A 14,959-nucleotide genomic window follows, 5' to 3' on the forward strand; every position below is an offset into this window, starting at 1 on the left:
TGGTGCCCTTGAGTCACCTCCCCCCTCTGAGCCTCCAGGTGTTGTAGCTTCTACTAAACGACAAACTAGGGCTATGCTTTAAACTTCTTCTTCCATTGGACGTGGTGTGAGTAGTTCTATTCCTTTCTCTCATGCTGGAGAGTAAGGAATGCCCAACTGGGAGAAAGGATCACTCGGTCTCACATCCAGGCAGGGTGACCAGATGTCCTGATTTTATAGGGACAGTCCTGATTTTTGGGTCTTTTTCTTATATAGACTCCTATTACCTCCCGCCCCCGTCCCGATTTTTCACATTTACTGTCTGGTCAACCTACACCCAGGCCCTGTTGAACCTAAATAGGAATCAGAAGTGCAGCTTTAAACCAAAGCCTCAAAAATCTAATGAGTTTTCATTGATGATCCATTCTCCAGAGGTTTAAAGGAGGCTAAGAAATTGCTTCTGCCCATGTAAAACAGGGAAAGAGAAATATGCTACCCAATCTTGTTTCATTCTGTAAAATATAAAAAACCCTCAGGCCACAGCCTCAGTTAGTGTAAATTGATGGAGTGTTTTGTTGATATATTTTCATAGTCTCTCCAACAAGGTATCTGCCTGTTGCTCTGTGTATCTCACACCATCTAGGCACTGACTGTACCAGGAAAAAAAAGTTCCATCAGTCTGACTATATAGAAATGGGGTATCTGAATCCCAGGGTTTTACTCCATCAAATATATAGCACTAGGGTTGTTTTTTTTCTTGATGGCCAAACTGTTGCCATGTTTACAGCTGGTCAGACACACAAAATAAATCAGTCCAATCATTTTTTATTATTAGTGGTCAGGTTCATAAAACGATTTCTGTATTTGTTCATTCCCCTGCATGTAGGATGCCATGACACTGATCAGAACACAGAGGCTTTTTTGCCTATCCAGTTTATTTTCTTAGAAATCCCAGTATCCAAAGAGGAATGCACTGATCTATACCGGGGACTTGCGTCTCCCCTTCCTGTAGTCCTAAAACTGGCCGCTCAGTGCTTCACCTGGTACTGTGAGAAGAGACTGCTATAGGAATGGGGTATCTGTTCATATTTCCAGAGCAGAGGGTAATTTCTGCTACTTGTCTCAAAGCCCATTCCTCTTGTAGTCCTCTTTCTTTCTTCTGACAGTGTGTTGATGTATATAGATAATGGCCATTTCATATAGTTAGGGTGAATTCACCCCCTTGCAGAAGATTCCTACAAGCTCTAGGCACCACTTGAACCCATGCATATTGTGTCTGAACCATCTCACACTGAGGTTAGGAGGTGTATTTCCACTGACATTGCTGGGAGTTGGGTTTGGCCCTCGTCTTGCATCAGGTTACACTTACCAGCAGAACTTCCTGTTTGCATCTTCCATTGTACTTTTTGCTGACATTGGTCCCACGTTCTCTGGAAGAGAAAGAGACTGGAATTAGGGAGCTCAGTGGGTAACTCTCCCTGCTACACTCAGGCAGTGGTAGAACCAATCCATCGCCCATAGATTGTGGGAGGTACAGGAGGCATCTGATTGAATTAGTTTATCTCCTTCTACAAGGCAGTACCTGTCATAAACAGATAGCTAAGGGTTAATGTTTCTTTCACCTGTAAAGGGTTAACAAAGGGAACCAAACACCTGACCAGAGGACCAATCAGAAACCGGATTTTTCAAGTCAAGGGGAGGGCATGTTTGTGTCTGGTGTCTTTTGTCTGGCTCTTAGCTATGAGAGGGGACTTGTTCTTTCTTTGTCATCTTCAGCTTCTAATCTTCAGTTTCTAAGTTGGTTGAGTACAAAAGGTGAAACACAATAGGCTGTTATTCGGTTTTTTTTTGTATTTACATGTGTGTAGTATGCTGGAATGGTTAAATTGTAATTTTCTTTGTGAATCAGGCTCGTTTAGTCTATTTTTCTTTTAAGAATACGCCTGTGTATTGGTCAACTTAAATGCAGAGATCAATATGCGTTCATGTGTTTTTTCTTTGTGCTTTTTTATATAAAGCTTTTCTTCTTTAAGACTTGTTTGAGTTTTTCTCTCTGGGTAGGGCTAAGGACGAAGGGAGGGATTCTCTTGTGTTAGATCTACGGCAGTGTAAAGCTCTGCGACCAGGAATTGGTGGAGGGGAAGAGAGATAAATTCATTTCTGTTTCCTGTCTTTGGGTTTGTCTCTTTGTGGAATAGAGGAGACATTCTTCTTGTATTGGTGATGCTAAAGAGATTGATATCAGTAACTTCAGGTTAGTTCAAAAGAGGAACGTCTGGCTGAGGAGCAAGAGGGGGGAAGGTAAATTGCCGTCTCTGTTTTGATTCAAGAGTTAAGTACAGTATCGGCAGGATAACCAGGGAGGGAGCTGGGAAATGAGATAAAGAGAGATGAAGGGGAGGGGTCTTATTCCCTTGTGGTAAGACTCAGGGCATTCTGAGTCTTGGGGTCTCCCGAGAAGTTTTTGGGGAGCCAAGAGAGAGCCAAGTCCTGGAAACTCACTTGGCTGGTGAAGTGAGATCAAATCTAAGCTGGCTTAATTAAGTTAGAAGAGTCATGCAGCACCCAGATTTTCTGGATGCTAAGTCCAGATTTGGAAAGCTTACGATATGGTGGCAGCGAAGTGAGAAATAAGACTCCAGAGCCAGTAGGGTATTATATTTTTCTTTCTCTGCTAGGGCTTAGCCGAGAGAAAGGGTTTGGTTTTAAAAGTAGCCAGAGAGAAATTTTTTTCTGCTGCTTTAGGTGGCTGCATTTTAAGCAAGGAACGTTAAGGGGACATTAAGGGTCTTTTGTTAAAATTAGAATTCTGCTGGGAATCAAGTACCCAGCCAACACACAACAGGTGTAAATAACTGGTGATTTTTCTACTTAATTTGCATTCAAAGGTTTAGCTAGCATGAGAAGTTAAACAAAGGAGTTGCTAGGCAGACTCCAGGAGACAACAGAAACCAGCAGTTCAGACAATAAACCAGAGGGCACCCAACACAAGAACAGAACCATGACTTCCAAGTGAAGAACAACTCAAACCCACAGACCACAGCAAAAACATGGAAAGAACTACGAGACCTTAGAATAAACAAAAAGAGATGGAAAACAGAGGGAGTCCCATCGGCAGGGCCCTGGAATTAGAACAGGGCTAAACAACAGCACCCAACCAATCCTAACACCTTGCAATACTTCTTCCACAGCACAAGAAATCCCAACTTACAGGCATGGATGCACTGAGGCCCTTCTTAGAAAAATTTTGAAAGAGCTGATTGGGCATGCATCTCTGACGACCAGTACATTTGCTAGAGCTTGGGTCAACCTCAGTGGACCCTTAGCAGAAGTGGCGGCTGAATGCAAAGGACAAAGATGAACGATTATTAACCGTTTCAACCAGCCAGGATACAGAATGGAGAACCCGCGGAGTCATGCCCAGCGGCGTTTCAGAACCCAAAAAGTGGAACCAGATGGCGGTCATTCCCAACACACCTACTCGTTGGAAAAGAATTATAAGGCCTGGATATCAGAACCAATGTTTCCATCATTGACGAACGCTGTACCTCCTCATACAACTGGAAGCAGTCTCTGGGATGGTGCTCCTGAGGAACATAACTTGGTAGTACAGAGGAAACCAAAAATTTTCTCACCGAGGCGGGGATTGTAGCCAATGGATGAAGTGCAGGAAAGAAGACAAGCTACTAATAAAGTGGAATGAAACCCAGGGGGCCCCAAAATAAACCCTACAACTGAAGGGCAACCAAAACCCACCTAAACCCAAGGGACGCCACAGGACACCCTTCCTCCCACTCACATCTCCAGTTAACTCACTCGGACCCAGTGGACCCGTTCAGGAGATGCTTATAAGTGTAATGAACTGGGACATATTAAAGGCCAACTGCCAAGAAACCCCGCCGGATGCACGTCAGTTACCCACCATCAGCACCGGAATATTCCCAGGCCAGATACCTCTCACATCCCTTGGAGCGAAGGGCAAACTTATGAGAGTGGCCGGAGGAAGTTACCGCGTGGAGGGACACGGGGGCAACAGTGTCACTATCCACCACATCCTTCATGATCCCAAACTCATAACCGCAAAGGCCAAGTGACCTTTACCCCTTCATGTCCAGCTGTAACTTGCCTACAAGTGAACTGCCTGTCCAGTACAAAGGCTGGCAGGTAGGAAGTGGATTTGCAGCTATGACATTCATTCCAATCCCATGTACCTGGGGGAGACTTGGCAACAGCGTGAAGCGGGCCAAGAGAGATGGGAATGGTTTTACACGCAACAACCAGCAGCTTTCCAGATCCATTCCTGTTCTTGAGCCGTCCACCAGAGCCCCGTCTGTGTTACCCGAACCCACAGAGGATAGTGGACTGGATCCCCTGCCAACGCTGAACCAGCACAGCACTCCCCGTCCCACGGCCCAAACTGGACGCAACAGACACCAGCAATTGCACCACATCATTCAACCTCAACGCAGAGGGCGCCAGCGAGCTGAACTGGCAGAAGCAACGACACATACCAGGAGGCTCTGCCGAGACTGACAGTCCCCAGGTGCGGCCAGCGGAAGCGTTCCCGGCAACGGAACACCCATTCCTACTCGCTTCCAGAGGGCAGCCCAGTCCACAGTCTTGAGGACGAACTGGTGTCCCCCTCAAGGAAAGGTTCCAGACTGAGCAGGAGCGATTGACAGCCTTCAGAAAGCTTGGCGGCGGCACGGAGCGCCCCACGCCTTCCAGCTCTTCTAACGTCCCGTTTTGATATAGACCAGGACTTTTATACAAGGAAATTCTTCTGGGGACACCGAGAATGGCAGCCGCCACAAACAGTTGTAGGTTCCAACTAAGATACGGGAGCTTCTTAAGCTTAGCCCATGATCATCCCAGGTGGCCATGCTGGGTGAACAGAACAAGGCAGATTGGGGAAGTCCTTCCATGGGAGGGGATGGGCAGGAAGTTAGCCAGTATGTCCGGTGCTTGTGAGGTGTGCCAAAAGAGTGGGAACAGGCCCAAGAATCTGTTCAAGGCCCTCTCCAGCATCCCATAATTGATGTTGTCCCATTTCAGGAGTAGCTGTGGATATTCTTGGGTCCTTTCCAAGAAAGCGCCAGGGAAAGCAGTCCGTTTACTGACTTTTGTGGACTTTGCTACCCGATGGCGGAGCGCGTAGCTCTAGGCAACACCAGGGGCTAAACTGTGTGCAGCCCTAACAGATTTTTGCCAGGGTGGTTGGGCCCTCCGATATCCTTACGATAGGATCTAATTTCCTGGCAGGCCCATGAAAGACTGTGGGAACTCAGGGGTGAATCACTTGGTTGCCACCCCCTACCACCATCAAACCAATGGCCTGGTGGAAAGGTTTAATGGAACTTTGGGGGCCATGATCCGTAAATTCGTGAATGAATACTCCAATGACTGGGACCTAGTGTTGCAGCAGTTGCTGTTTGCTTACAGGGCTGTACCACATCCCAGTTTAGGGTTTTCACCATTTGAACTTGTGTATGGCCATCGATTGTGGGGGGTACAGGAGGCATCTGATTGAATTAGTTTATCTCCTTCTACAAGGCAGTACCAGCAACACTGAGTCCAATATAATCCTGTTCCTTACCAGACATGTGACGTCTCTTTATATCGTATCATTTGGAGTAACATTCTGGCCCGTTCTTTTCTTTGTTCAATCATCACTTAGCCCCCTGCTGCATTCTGGGGGCTGTAATTTGGCTGTTCCATGTTTTCCCAGTGAACCAATGCAGGGTCAGGGAAGAAGACTAAATGGGCAAAGAAGTAGGGCCAAGGGCTACGAGACCTCCAGAAACAGGCTATGAAAGATATTTATAAAGTCTGGTTTCAGGCTCTTGGCCCTTTGTTAATCACTCAGCAGAAATACTCTCTGTACAGTACTTACAGGCTATGGGCACACATCTCACATTCACTGGCATAAGTGACACCATCTGTGCCACATACTGTGTGCAGGATCCTGGGGCAGACTACCAGCACTTTGCCATCGTTAGCTTGTCACTGGCTACAGGGCAGTACCTGCATCTCTGACTAGTGTAATGCTATTGGTTAGCAGACACATGATGCCTCCTATTGGTGTATCGTTTGGAATAATATTCTGGCCCGTTCTTTCCTGAATGGCCAAGCACCAGTCAGCCCGCTACTGAATTGGGGGGGTTGTGGTCTGGCCCTTCCGTGATAGCCCCACTGAGCACAGACAGGGACAAGGGGAGCAGGGCCGGTGCCACCATTTAGGCAAACTAGGTGGCCACGTAGGGCGCCCAGTGGCTGGGGGCGCCTAAAAAGCAGCTCAGGCGAGGAGGTGGAGTGGAGGTGAGCTGAGTGGGGGGTGCCCGCAGTACCGAGGGTGGGGGCACACAGGGGAATCACTCCCTGCCCCAGATCACCTCCACTCTGCCTCCTCCGCTGAACACACAGCCCCCCATTCTAAGTCTCCTCCAGTCGGCATCGCAAGCCTGGGAGGGGAGGAGAATTAGAGCAGCGCCGGTGTGCTCATTGGAGGAGGCAGAGCCGAGGTGAGCTGGGGCGGGCTCCCCAGGCAGGGTTAGCTGCTGCAGCGGAGGCAGAGGGGAGTCTCCCCGGGCGGGGGGAGTGGCGGGCTCCCCAGGTGGGGGGCTGGGTTAGCTTCCGGGGGGGGCGGGGTTAGCTGGGTCGGGTAGTGGCGCAAGGTGGAATTTTCGCCTAGGGCGCGAAACTTCCTTGCACCAGCCCTGAAGGGGAGGAAACTCAGAGTACACTGGATGGGCAGAGAGGAGGTCCTTGTATAAGGGAATTATAGAACTACAACTATGGAGAAATGAGGATATTTATAAAGGCTGCAATCAGCCGCTCTGCCCATTGTTAATTACTCAGAAAGAATGGGTGATGTACAGTACTTACGAGTTATGGGCACACAGCATACAATCATTGGGGTAAGTGACGCCATCTGTGCCACAGATCTCAGCCAGAATCCTTGGGCAGCGTGTCACAACTTGGCCATCCTCAATTTCAGGACTGGGGTACAGACTGCAATCAAGCTGTAAAAACAACACTGAAATAGCGCCGATGCAGCCGCTGTTGCGTGAAATAGTGCTTCAGAGTGACTCCCCCACCCAGGTCCTTCACCCTCTGTCCCTTCAGCCATCATACACACAAGGCCTCTATTTTAAACATATTCTTCCCTTGATGATGGGGGGAATTGTTCTGCAAGAGTTTCCTCGTGTTCTCTCATCCTGGAGGGGAAGGAAGGCACGGATGGGAGGAAGAATCAGGTCCTCAGACTTGCAGGGCCGCGCAGAGGTTTTTGTAGGCCTGGGGCAAAATGTGAAACTGAGGCCCCCACCCTTCCAAAAAATGACCACGGGGGAAAGGGCATTGAGTGCAGCCCACCCACGCTCACTCCACAGGAGTGGCTCTGGTCCTGTGGCTCTGGTCCTGGCTCAGGGGCTCTCAGCCCTGCTTTGGTCTGGCCCAGTCATCCCTCCAGCATGATAGAGGGGCAGCTGGGCCAAACCTGGGCAGCACTGTAACCCCTTGAGCCATGTGGCAAAGCTGCGCAGTCTGGGACCATCTGTGTGTAAAATATAAGAAACCTGACCCTCTAGTCTCAGCTCCTGTAATTACTTGTGCTTCTACTATATCGATGGAGGTCAATTTACACTAGCTGAAGATAAGCCCCCTCAGTTATTTTTGCATAGTTTCTCCAGGGTTGTGCCTTCTGTATCTCACACAGGCTAAGCACAGATTGTATCAGGTAAACTGAAGATTGAATTTTATCAGGCTGACTGGATAGAAATGAAGCATCTGAATCCCAGGGTTTTACCTTCTCCAATATATGGCCCTGGGGTACTTTTTACTTCTTGATGGTCCAAACTATTCCCATTGGTTTAGAACTAGTCAAATATGCAAACAAATAAATTAACCAAATAACATGTCTGCTTATGACTCATTTTCATGCAATTATTTCTGAGTTTGGGCAGAGAAGTAAGAGTATTTTGAACACCTTGCCTGTGATCAGAAAATGGGGTGTTTTCCAGCCTTCCCAATGTATGATCTTGGAAAATCCCAGAATCCAAAGAAGTCAATGCACTGATATATGCAGTATCAGAGTGGTAGCCATGTTAGTCTGGATCTGTAAAAGCAGCAAAGAGTCCTGTGGAGCCTTATGGACTAACAGACATTTTGGAGCATGAGCTTTCGTGGGTGAATACCCACTTCGTCGGATGCATCTGACGAAGTGGGTATTCACCCACGAAAGCTCATGCTCCAAAACGTCTGTTAGTCTATAAGATGCCACAGGACTCTTTGCTGCTGATATGTACAGGAGTCTTGTATCTCCTCTTCCTATAGCCCTAAGTCAGGCAGCTTGGGGCTTCTACTGATAATGTGAGAAGAGACAGCTATGGGAACAGGAATTGTGTGCACAATTCTGCAGCACTGGGATATTTCTGCTTCTTGTCTCATGCCCTATTCCTCTTCTCTCACCCTTTCTTATGACGTTAGAGTCCAATAGATGGAAAATGGCCATTTTGTACATTCAGGTTGAAGATCACACCTATGAAAAAGGACAGACCGTAGTCTAGGTACCACTTAGGTCCATCTATTTAGTCCCCAAACCATCTCGCACTGACTGAGGGCAAAAGGAGTCTTTCTGTTGACATTACTGGGAGTAGGATCTGGCCCCTACTGTGCATCAGGTTACACTTACCGGCACAATTTTCTGTTGACATTTTCCATCATGCTTTTTGCTAACGTTGGTCCCATGCTCACTGGAAGAGGGAGATTGGGGTTAAGGAGCTCAGTAAGTAACTCTCCACATTACAGTCAATGTGCCGGTAAAACAAACCAAATTCACATGCACTGAGTGGGATACAGGTGTTTATTTGAGTTAATTTATTACCTTCTATGGGGCAGTATCAGCATCACTGGCTAGTTCTAGAGACAAGGTGGGTGTGGCAATATCTTTTATTGGAACAACTTCTGTTGGTGAGAGAGACGATCTTGCGCACTACACCGAGCTGCTCTTCGGGTCTGCAGAAGAAGCAGCTCTTTGTGTAAACTCAAAAGCTTGTCTCTCTCACCAGAGAAGTTGGTCCAACAGACAACACGACCTCACCCACCTTGTCTCTCTAATGTCCTGGGTCCGACACGGTTACAGCACCACCACACTGTATCATTTTTTTAGTTACCGGACATGTGACATCTTCTTATAGTGTATCATTTAGCGTAACTCCATGCCCCATTCTTTCCTCTGCTCTGTCACCACATAGCTCCCTGAGGATGCTGTTGTCTGGCTCTTCCATGAGCCCCCAGCTGAGCACATATAGGGGGAAGGAGAGGAAACTCAGAGTAGTCTAGCAGGACAAAAAGATAGGGACAGAGCGTAAGAGACTTACAGGAACAGACCTGAAGAAATAATGGGATTGCTAAAGGCTGCCATCAGACGCTCTGTCCATTGTTAATTACTCGAAAGGAATGTTCTCTGCGCATTACTTACGAATTGTGCGCACACAGTCCACATTCGCTGGCGTAAGTGATACCATCTGTGCCACAGACTTCAGCCAGGATGAATGGGCAGGCTGTCAGTACTTTGCCATCCTCTGCAGTACCCCGGGGGTACTTACTACAATCCACCTGTAACAGCAATGCCAAGCAATAGAATTGGTGCAGCCTTTTCAGTATGAAATAGTGCCCATGAGTAATCTCCCTGCTCTGTGCCTCCAGCCTTTTTAGCTTCTGCCATAAGGCAAAGCAGGGTTATATTTTAACCTTATTCTTCCATTAAAAATGGGATGAGTCTGTTCTGCGGTAGCTTTGTCTCATGCTGGCAGAAGGAATGCATAGCTGGACAAAGAATCATTCACTCAGACCTGTATTCTGTGGGAAGCAACCATGCCCTACTGAAACTAAGGAGTTATTACAAACGGAGCCTTAAACTGAAGCTTCAAAATCTAATGAATTTTTGAAATATACTCTCCAGAGGGTTCAATGAGGCTAGAAATGTTTCAGCGTGTGCAACTTGTGCAGAGAGAGATGCTACCAAATCTTATTGTTCCAATGTGTGCAATATAAAAAAAACAACCCTTAGTCCAGATTCCCTGCATGTGTAAATCAATGTAGCTGTAACAGCAGCCAGGGCCGGCTCTAGGCACCCAGAAACCAGGCACATGCTTGGGACTGCACATTTTCAGGGGCGGAATTCTGGACACCTTTTTTTTTCATTTTGCTTCGGGCGGCAAAAGCCTAGAGCTGGCCCTGGCAGTAGCAGGGCGTCATGTGCGGGGGTGCTCTGGGGCCGCTGTGGTTTGTGCTGTGGAGGAGCAGCGCCTGCACCTAGTGGCTGGGCCAGGCAGGCTCCAAGGGGGGGACCCTGGGGCTGGGAGCTGTCCTGTGGGGCACAAGGAGCTGCCTGCAGGTGCTGCAGGGCGGCCACCCCCCAGCGCCACAGTCGGGGCTGGGTGAAGTGGCCTGAGCTGCCCAGGGACTGCGACAGGGCGGCCAGAAGCAGCAGCAGCAGCAGTGGGGCCATAGAGGGTGAGGCGCTGCTGAGTGGAGCCCACATTTGGCTCTCCAGGGCTCCACTCCCTCTGGGGCTACCCTGCCCCAGCTCCTCAGACCCCTGCTGGGGCAGTCCCCTAGCTCTGCTGTCCTGGATCCTGGCCAGTCTTGGAGGCGGGAGCCCCAACTGGAGGAACCCTGGGCTGAGGTATGGCCCGGGAGCCCCGCTGCTTACCCTGACCCTGCCAGCGCCGGACCGGCTGGAGGCTAGGGGGAAGTAGGCACAGTCAGCACTGGTGGGGGGAGCCCAGGGTTGGGGTGGCAGGGCAAGCGGGTGGCGGAGGAAACTGGTGTGGGGGGGTGAGAGCCCAGGGCTCAGGTAGGGGGGCAGCCAAAAAATTTTTTGCTTGGCGCAGCAAAAAACCTAGAGCCGTCCCTGACAACATCAATAGACATCAATTTACCGAAGATCTGGTCCCTCATTGTGTTTTCTTCATTGTTTCTCCAATGTTGCGGCTACGTGTTGTTCTAAGTACCTCACAAGGTCTAAGCAGAGGTTGTAGCAGGTAACATAATAAAAATAAGAATAAAATGCCATCAGTCTGACTGTTTGGAAACAGAATATCTGAATTTCAAGGCTTTCCTCCTTCAGATGTAAAGCACTGGGGTAACTATGCAGCTTGAACCACCCAATTATTCTCACAGTTACAGAGCTGGTCAAGTACCTAGAACACTTCTTTCACTAACTTATATGTCTATTGCTTAGATTCATCACATTGTTTATGTAACATATCGTTCATTTCTAGAATTGTCTGGGGATGACAAAAATATTTGTTGAAATTATCTGATAAAAAGGCAATAATCCCCCAGCAATGTCTTTGGTGACCATTGTACAAACAGCTGCAGGTTGCAGTGTTTTTCATTCACTCGGCCACAGTGGGGTCACCAACCATGTATCTTGGGTCAGAGATCGGGAGACAGTGACAGAGAATAAATAGAAAGATCTGCCACTCACCTCACTGCCCAGGGCAACAGCTGAAAGAAAATCACAGATAGAAACATGAAACAAAGCCAAACCATTGACAGGAACAGATTCTAAGTGTGCGAATCTCTTTCGTGGAATAATTCCATGCAGTTTCTAACCAGGTGACTATCAGTGAACAGATTCTTAAACTAAACAAACTATGTGTGAAATTTGGGTGCCACGCTGGTAACTGAGGATAAGGAGTCTTGTTTTTAATGTAACACTGTTCTTTTGTTGGGATTTTCTTTTCTTTTTTACATGCTGTGTTTCGTGATCCAAATGGAGAGCTACAGGATATCACAGCAAACATACTTCAATATAAATAGTAGATGTCTTAACAGCTGATTGGGCCCTTGTATCAGGCCCATATGTCTTTAATGTCCTTCACAGTGCCCACAACTAATTACAGGTGTGAAACTGAACCTGCAGTTACTTCTACCCACAACACTGAGGGTGCAGAAATAGTTAGCCCATTGAAGGCTGTACTGACATTACACCCTGGAGGTCAAGTCTTTTCAGTTCCATCTTTTGAAGAGAAAACAGCTCTTCTAAGAATGAGACTGTGCTCCACTTTGAAGACACCTTAATATTTTTGAAGCTGGTCAGGACTCTGACTGTGACACAAGGCTTGATGCAGTACAGCAAAGAATTACTCACCTGAACAGCACCATGTTGCAAGAGTAAGGAGCACAAAAACACCCATCATCTTCCTACTGGAGGGGAGGTGGTGATTTAATCTGTGTCAAATCTGTTAGTGCTCAGCTGAGGCGATGATCTCTTAGTGCTCCCCACGAATGGTGATCGTGTACCATGTGTATGTTTATATCTATATATATATACACTCACACAGGAGACCAGCCTATCCAACCTGATTACGAAACAACCCTCCAGTTCTGTCACTAGTACAGCAGGCCTGCCAGTATTTACTGAGGTCTTGACTTCCAGATAATGATTCACTTTTAGTAGCTGATTGATTTTGGCTGGTCCTTTGGTTAGTCGCTTGAGATAGGTTTTCCTGTATCAGAAAAAAAATCCTAGAGAAAGAAAATAGAATATAAGAGGTGTCAGTGAGTAGCCTTGAACATTAAGGGAAAGCTGCAATTATTCCACAGAGAAGAATGAAGTCTCTGTTTGTGGTGCAAACTGACCCAATGGGCTGGTGGTTTGGAGGTAAAGCATGGGGGAAGGGGAGAGGTTGCCTCAATTTGTTTTCACATCTTTTCTGAGATAAGACCCCAGCTCTGCATGTTAGACATCATCAAAGTCCAGACCTGAAGAAGAGCTGAAAAGCGTGTCTCTCTCACCAGCACAAGTGGGTCCAGTAAGATATTACCTGCCCCACTTGTACTCAGCTGCTCAGCGGTTGGCTTTGGAGAGCCAATGTACAAACTGAGACTCTAATGGTATGGAGTGCAGGTAGAATCACAGAGTTTAGGGTGGAAGGAACCACCAGCTCGCTTGTCTGACTCCTATACAGCACAGGTCACCCAGCCCCCGCAGACTAAACCCAACAGCCGACATGAACCCAAAGCGTTACGGCCAACAGGAGACTCGACTGCTGCAGAGAACAAGAGGGACTGAGGTGCCCCAGTGCCCGAGGCCCTGCAAAGGCCAGGCAATGATGAAGGGATAAGGGAGAAATAGCAGCGGTGGGTGGCAGCGGAGGGACTTAGGTTGGTCCCACGTGGGCAGGCAGCTTGGGCTGGCCCTGTGTGGGTGGGTGGCAGGGGTGGCTCGGGCTGGCCCCACATGGGCAGGCAGCAGGGGGTCTCAGGCTGTCCCCATGTGGGTTAATTAAGGTTAATTCTAGGTCAGGTAGGAATTTACTGAAATGCTCAGATTATTTAAAGACATTTTTCCACTGCATAATTCCCCCCACTTTCCTTGCAATGAGAGGGCTGCTGGAAAAGTCCAACATGTATCGGTTTGGGAGTGAAGGGTCCCAGCTCCTCCAGCCCCTCAAAGCAGAAAAAGACAGAAAGCAAAGCTCGGAGGAAGGGGAAATTTGCAGAATAAAGACCAGGGAAGGGACCAGAAAATAGGGATTAGGTCGGCTGGATTTTTTTTTTTTTTTGGTCCCATGACAAATAGCTTTTTGAGCAAAATGAAACATTTTCAAAGACATCGGTTTCATTGTAACTTTCCAGTTTTTCAGCACAGACCAAAAATCTGGAACTGAACATTTTTACTAAAAACTAAAATATTTGACCAGAAGTGGGTTTCAGCTTTGGTTTTACATCGAAAAACTGAGAAAAATGCAGGAAACATTTTTTTAAAGAATTGGTGTTTCTCAATCAACTCGAGTAGAGCTCAGCCTTTGCTCTTATCTTTGGCAACATCCATAAATGCACACAATTCCTCTCCTTCAGAAGGGAGGTTCTCTATCATTTCACCCTCCCCTGCTTTTCTTTCTCCATTCTGTTCCTTCTTCTCTCAGTCTCTCCTCCTTGTTCTCTTTCACATTCTTTCCCTTTCCTCCCCCACCTGACCAAGCCATAGTTTGTCCCTTCTGCATGCTCTAGCCTGCACCTTCCTGTTAAGCACATGGGGCAGGAGGCCGCCAGTAGGACGTGTGGAGGCTCTGGCTGCACTGGTGCTCCTGTGAGAGCACACAGATCATGCCGGTGAGTATTGGCAAAGCTGTTTCTTATTGTGATTGTCTGGTGAGCTGCATTTTCCTGGGCTGTTGGGTTGCAGAGTGACGGGACATTTTCATGCTGGTCTTGCTTTCATGCATATGGCTCTGATTACGAAGTGGATGTGTGAGAGAAAAGCAGGATTAAAGGGCAGGGGTGCCTTTAAAGGAATGGTTTTCCAGGGGTATCAGCTGTGTAGGGTGAAATGTGCCTAGCACAACGGGTCCTGCCATATATCATGGGCTGCTAGGGACTATGGTAGAAGAAATAATCATAATTCCTTGCCAAGCCAAAGGGTGCTCTGTACTGCACAGGGAATGCTCAGTCCCTAGCAGGGTCAGGCCCTCAGTGCTATTAAAATTTGATGCAAACTTGTTCCTGGGGCATGGAGCCCCAAACGGCGCAATCAGGCTGTCACAGCAAAGTCCAAGAGGAAGAGTCACAGCACAATGCCAGAGTGTGGGTCTGCACTCTCCTCATTCGAGAGATGGCCCTTTGTGCATTTCCTGCCACACAAGCTCTTGTCATTGTGCAAACAAACATCCCAGTTCAGTGCAGCGTGGCATTTCGGGGGCTCCCTTTGTGGCTTGCGTCTATGGGCTATGAGTCGCAAAGGAGCTATGAGCCAAGCTCCCATTTCAATGGTATGCAGGGATCTAACATAACCCAGCCATAGGGATTCCTCCTGTATCCCCAAAGGGGTTCTCTAAACATGTTCAATAGTCAAAGCAATGACCTCCATGGTAGCAGAGAATCCTGTGGCACCTTATAGACTAACAGACGTTTTGGAGCGTGAGCTTTCGTGGGTGAATACCCACTTCGTCAGACGAAGTGGGTA

General features: G+C 47.9%; 1 protein-coding gene across 1 annotated transcript in view; it reads right to left on the minus strand.

Annotated features, from left to right (window-relative positions):
* Window positions 1–12,191, minus strand: part of LOC116836679 (ovoinhibitor-like) — a 43,193-nt gene extending 31,002 nt beyond the window's left edge. Inside the window, exons 1-8 of the mRNA XM_075068312.1 lie at window positions 12,143–12,191; window positions 11,477–11,496; window positions 9,461–9,597; window positions 8,672–8,732; window positions 6,865–7,001; window positions 6,691–6,695; window positions 5,873–5,978; window positions 1,349–1,409 (exon numbers count right to left, since the gene is read on the minus strand). Coding sequence (XP_074924413.1) covers window positions 1,349–1,409; window positions 5,873–5,978; window positions 6,691–6,695; window positions 6,865–7,001; window positions 8,672–8,732; window positions 9,461–9,597; window positions 11,477–11,496; window positions 12,143–12,191 — 576 coding nt within the window. The remainder of the gene's footprint in view (window positions 1–1,348; window positions 1,410–5,872; window positions 5,979–6,690; window positions 6,696–6,864; window positions 7,002–8,671; window positions 8,733–9,460; window positions 9,598–11,476; window positions 11,497–12,142) is intronic.
* Window positions 12,192–14,959: the final 2,768 nt, after the last annotated feature.

Source organism: Chelonoidis abingdonii, chromosome 7 (assembly GCF_003597395.2).
Source record: "Chelonoidis abingdonii isolate Lonesome George chromosome 7, CheloAbing_2.0, whole genome shotgun sequence".
Lineage (NCBI taxonomy): Eukaryota > Metazoa > Chordata > Testudines > Testudinidae > Chelonoidis > Chelonoidis abingdonii.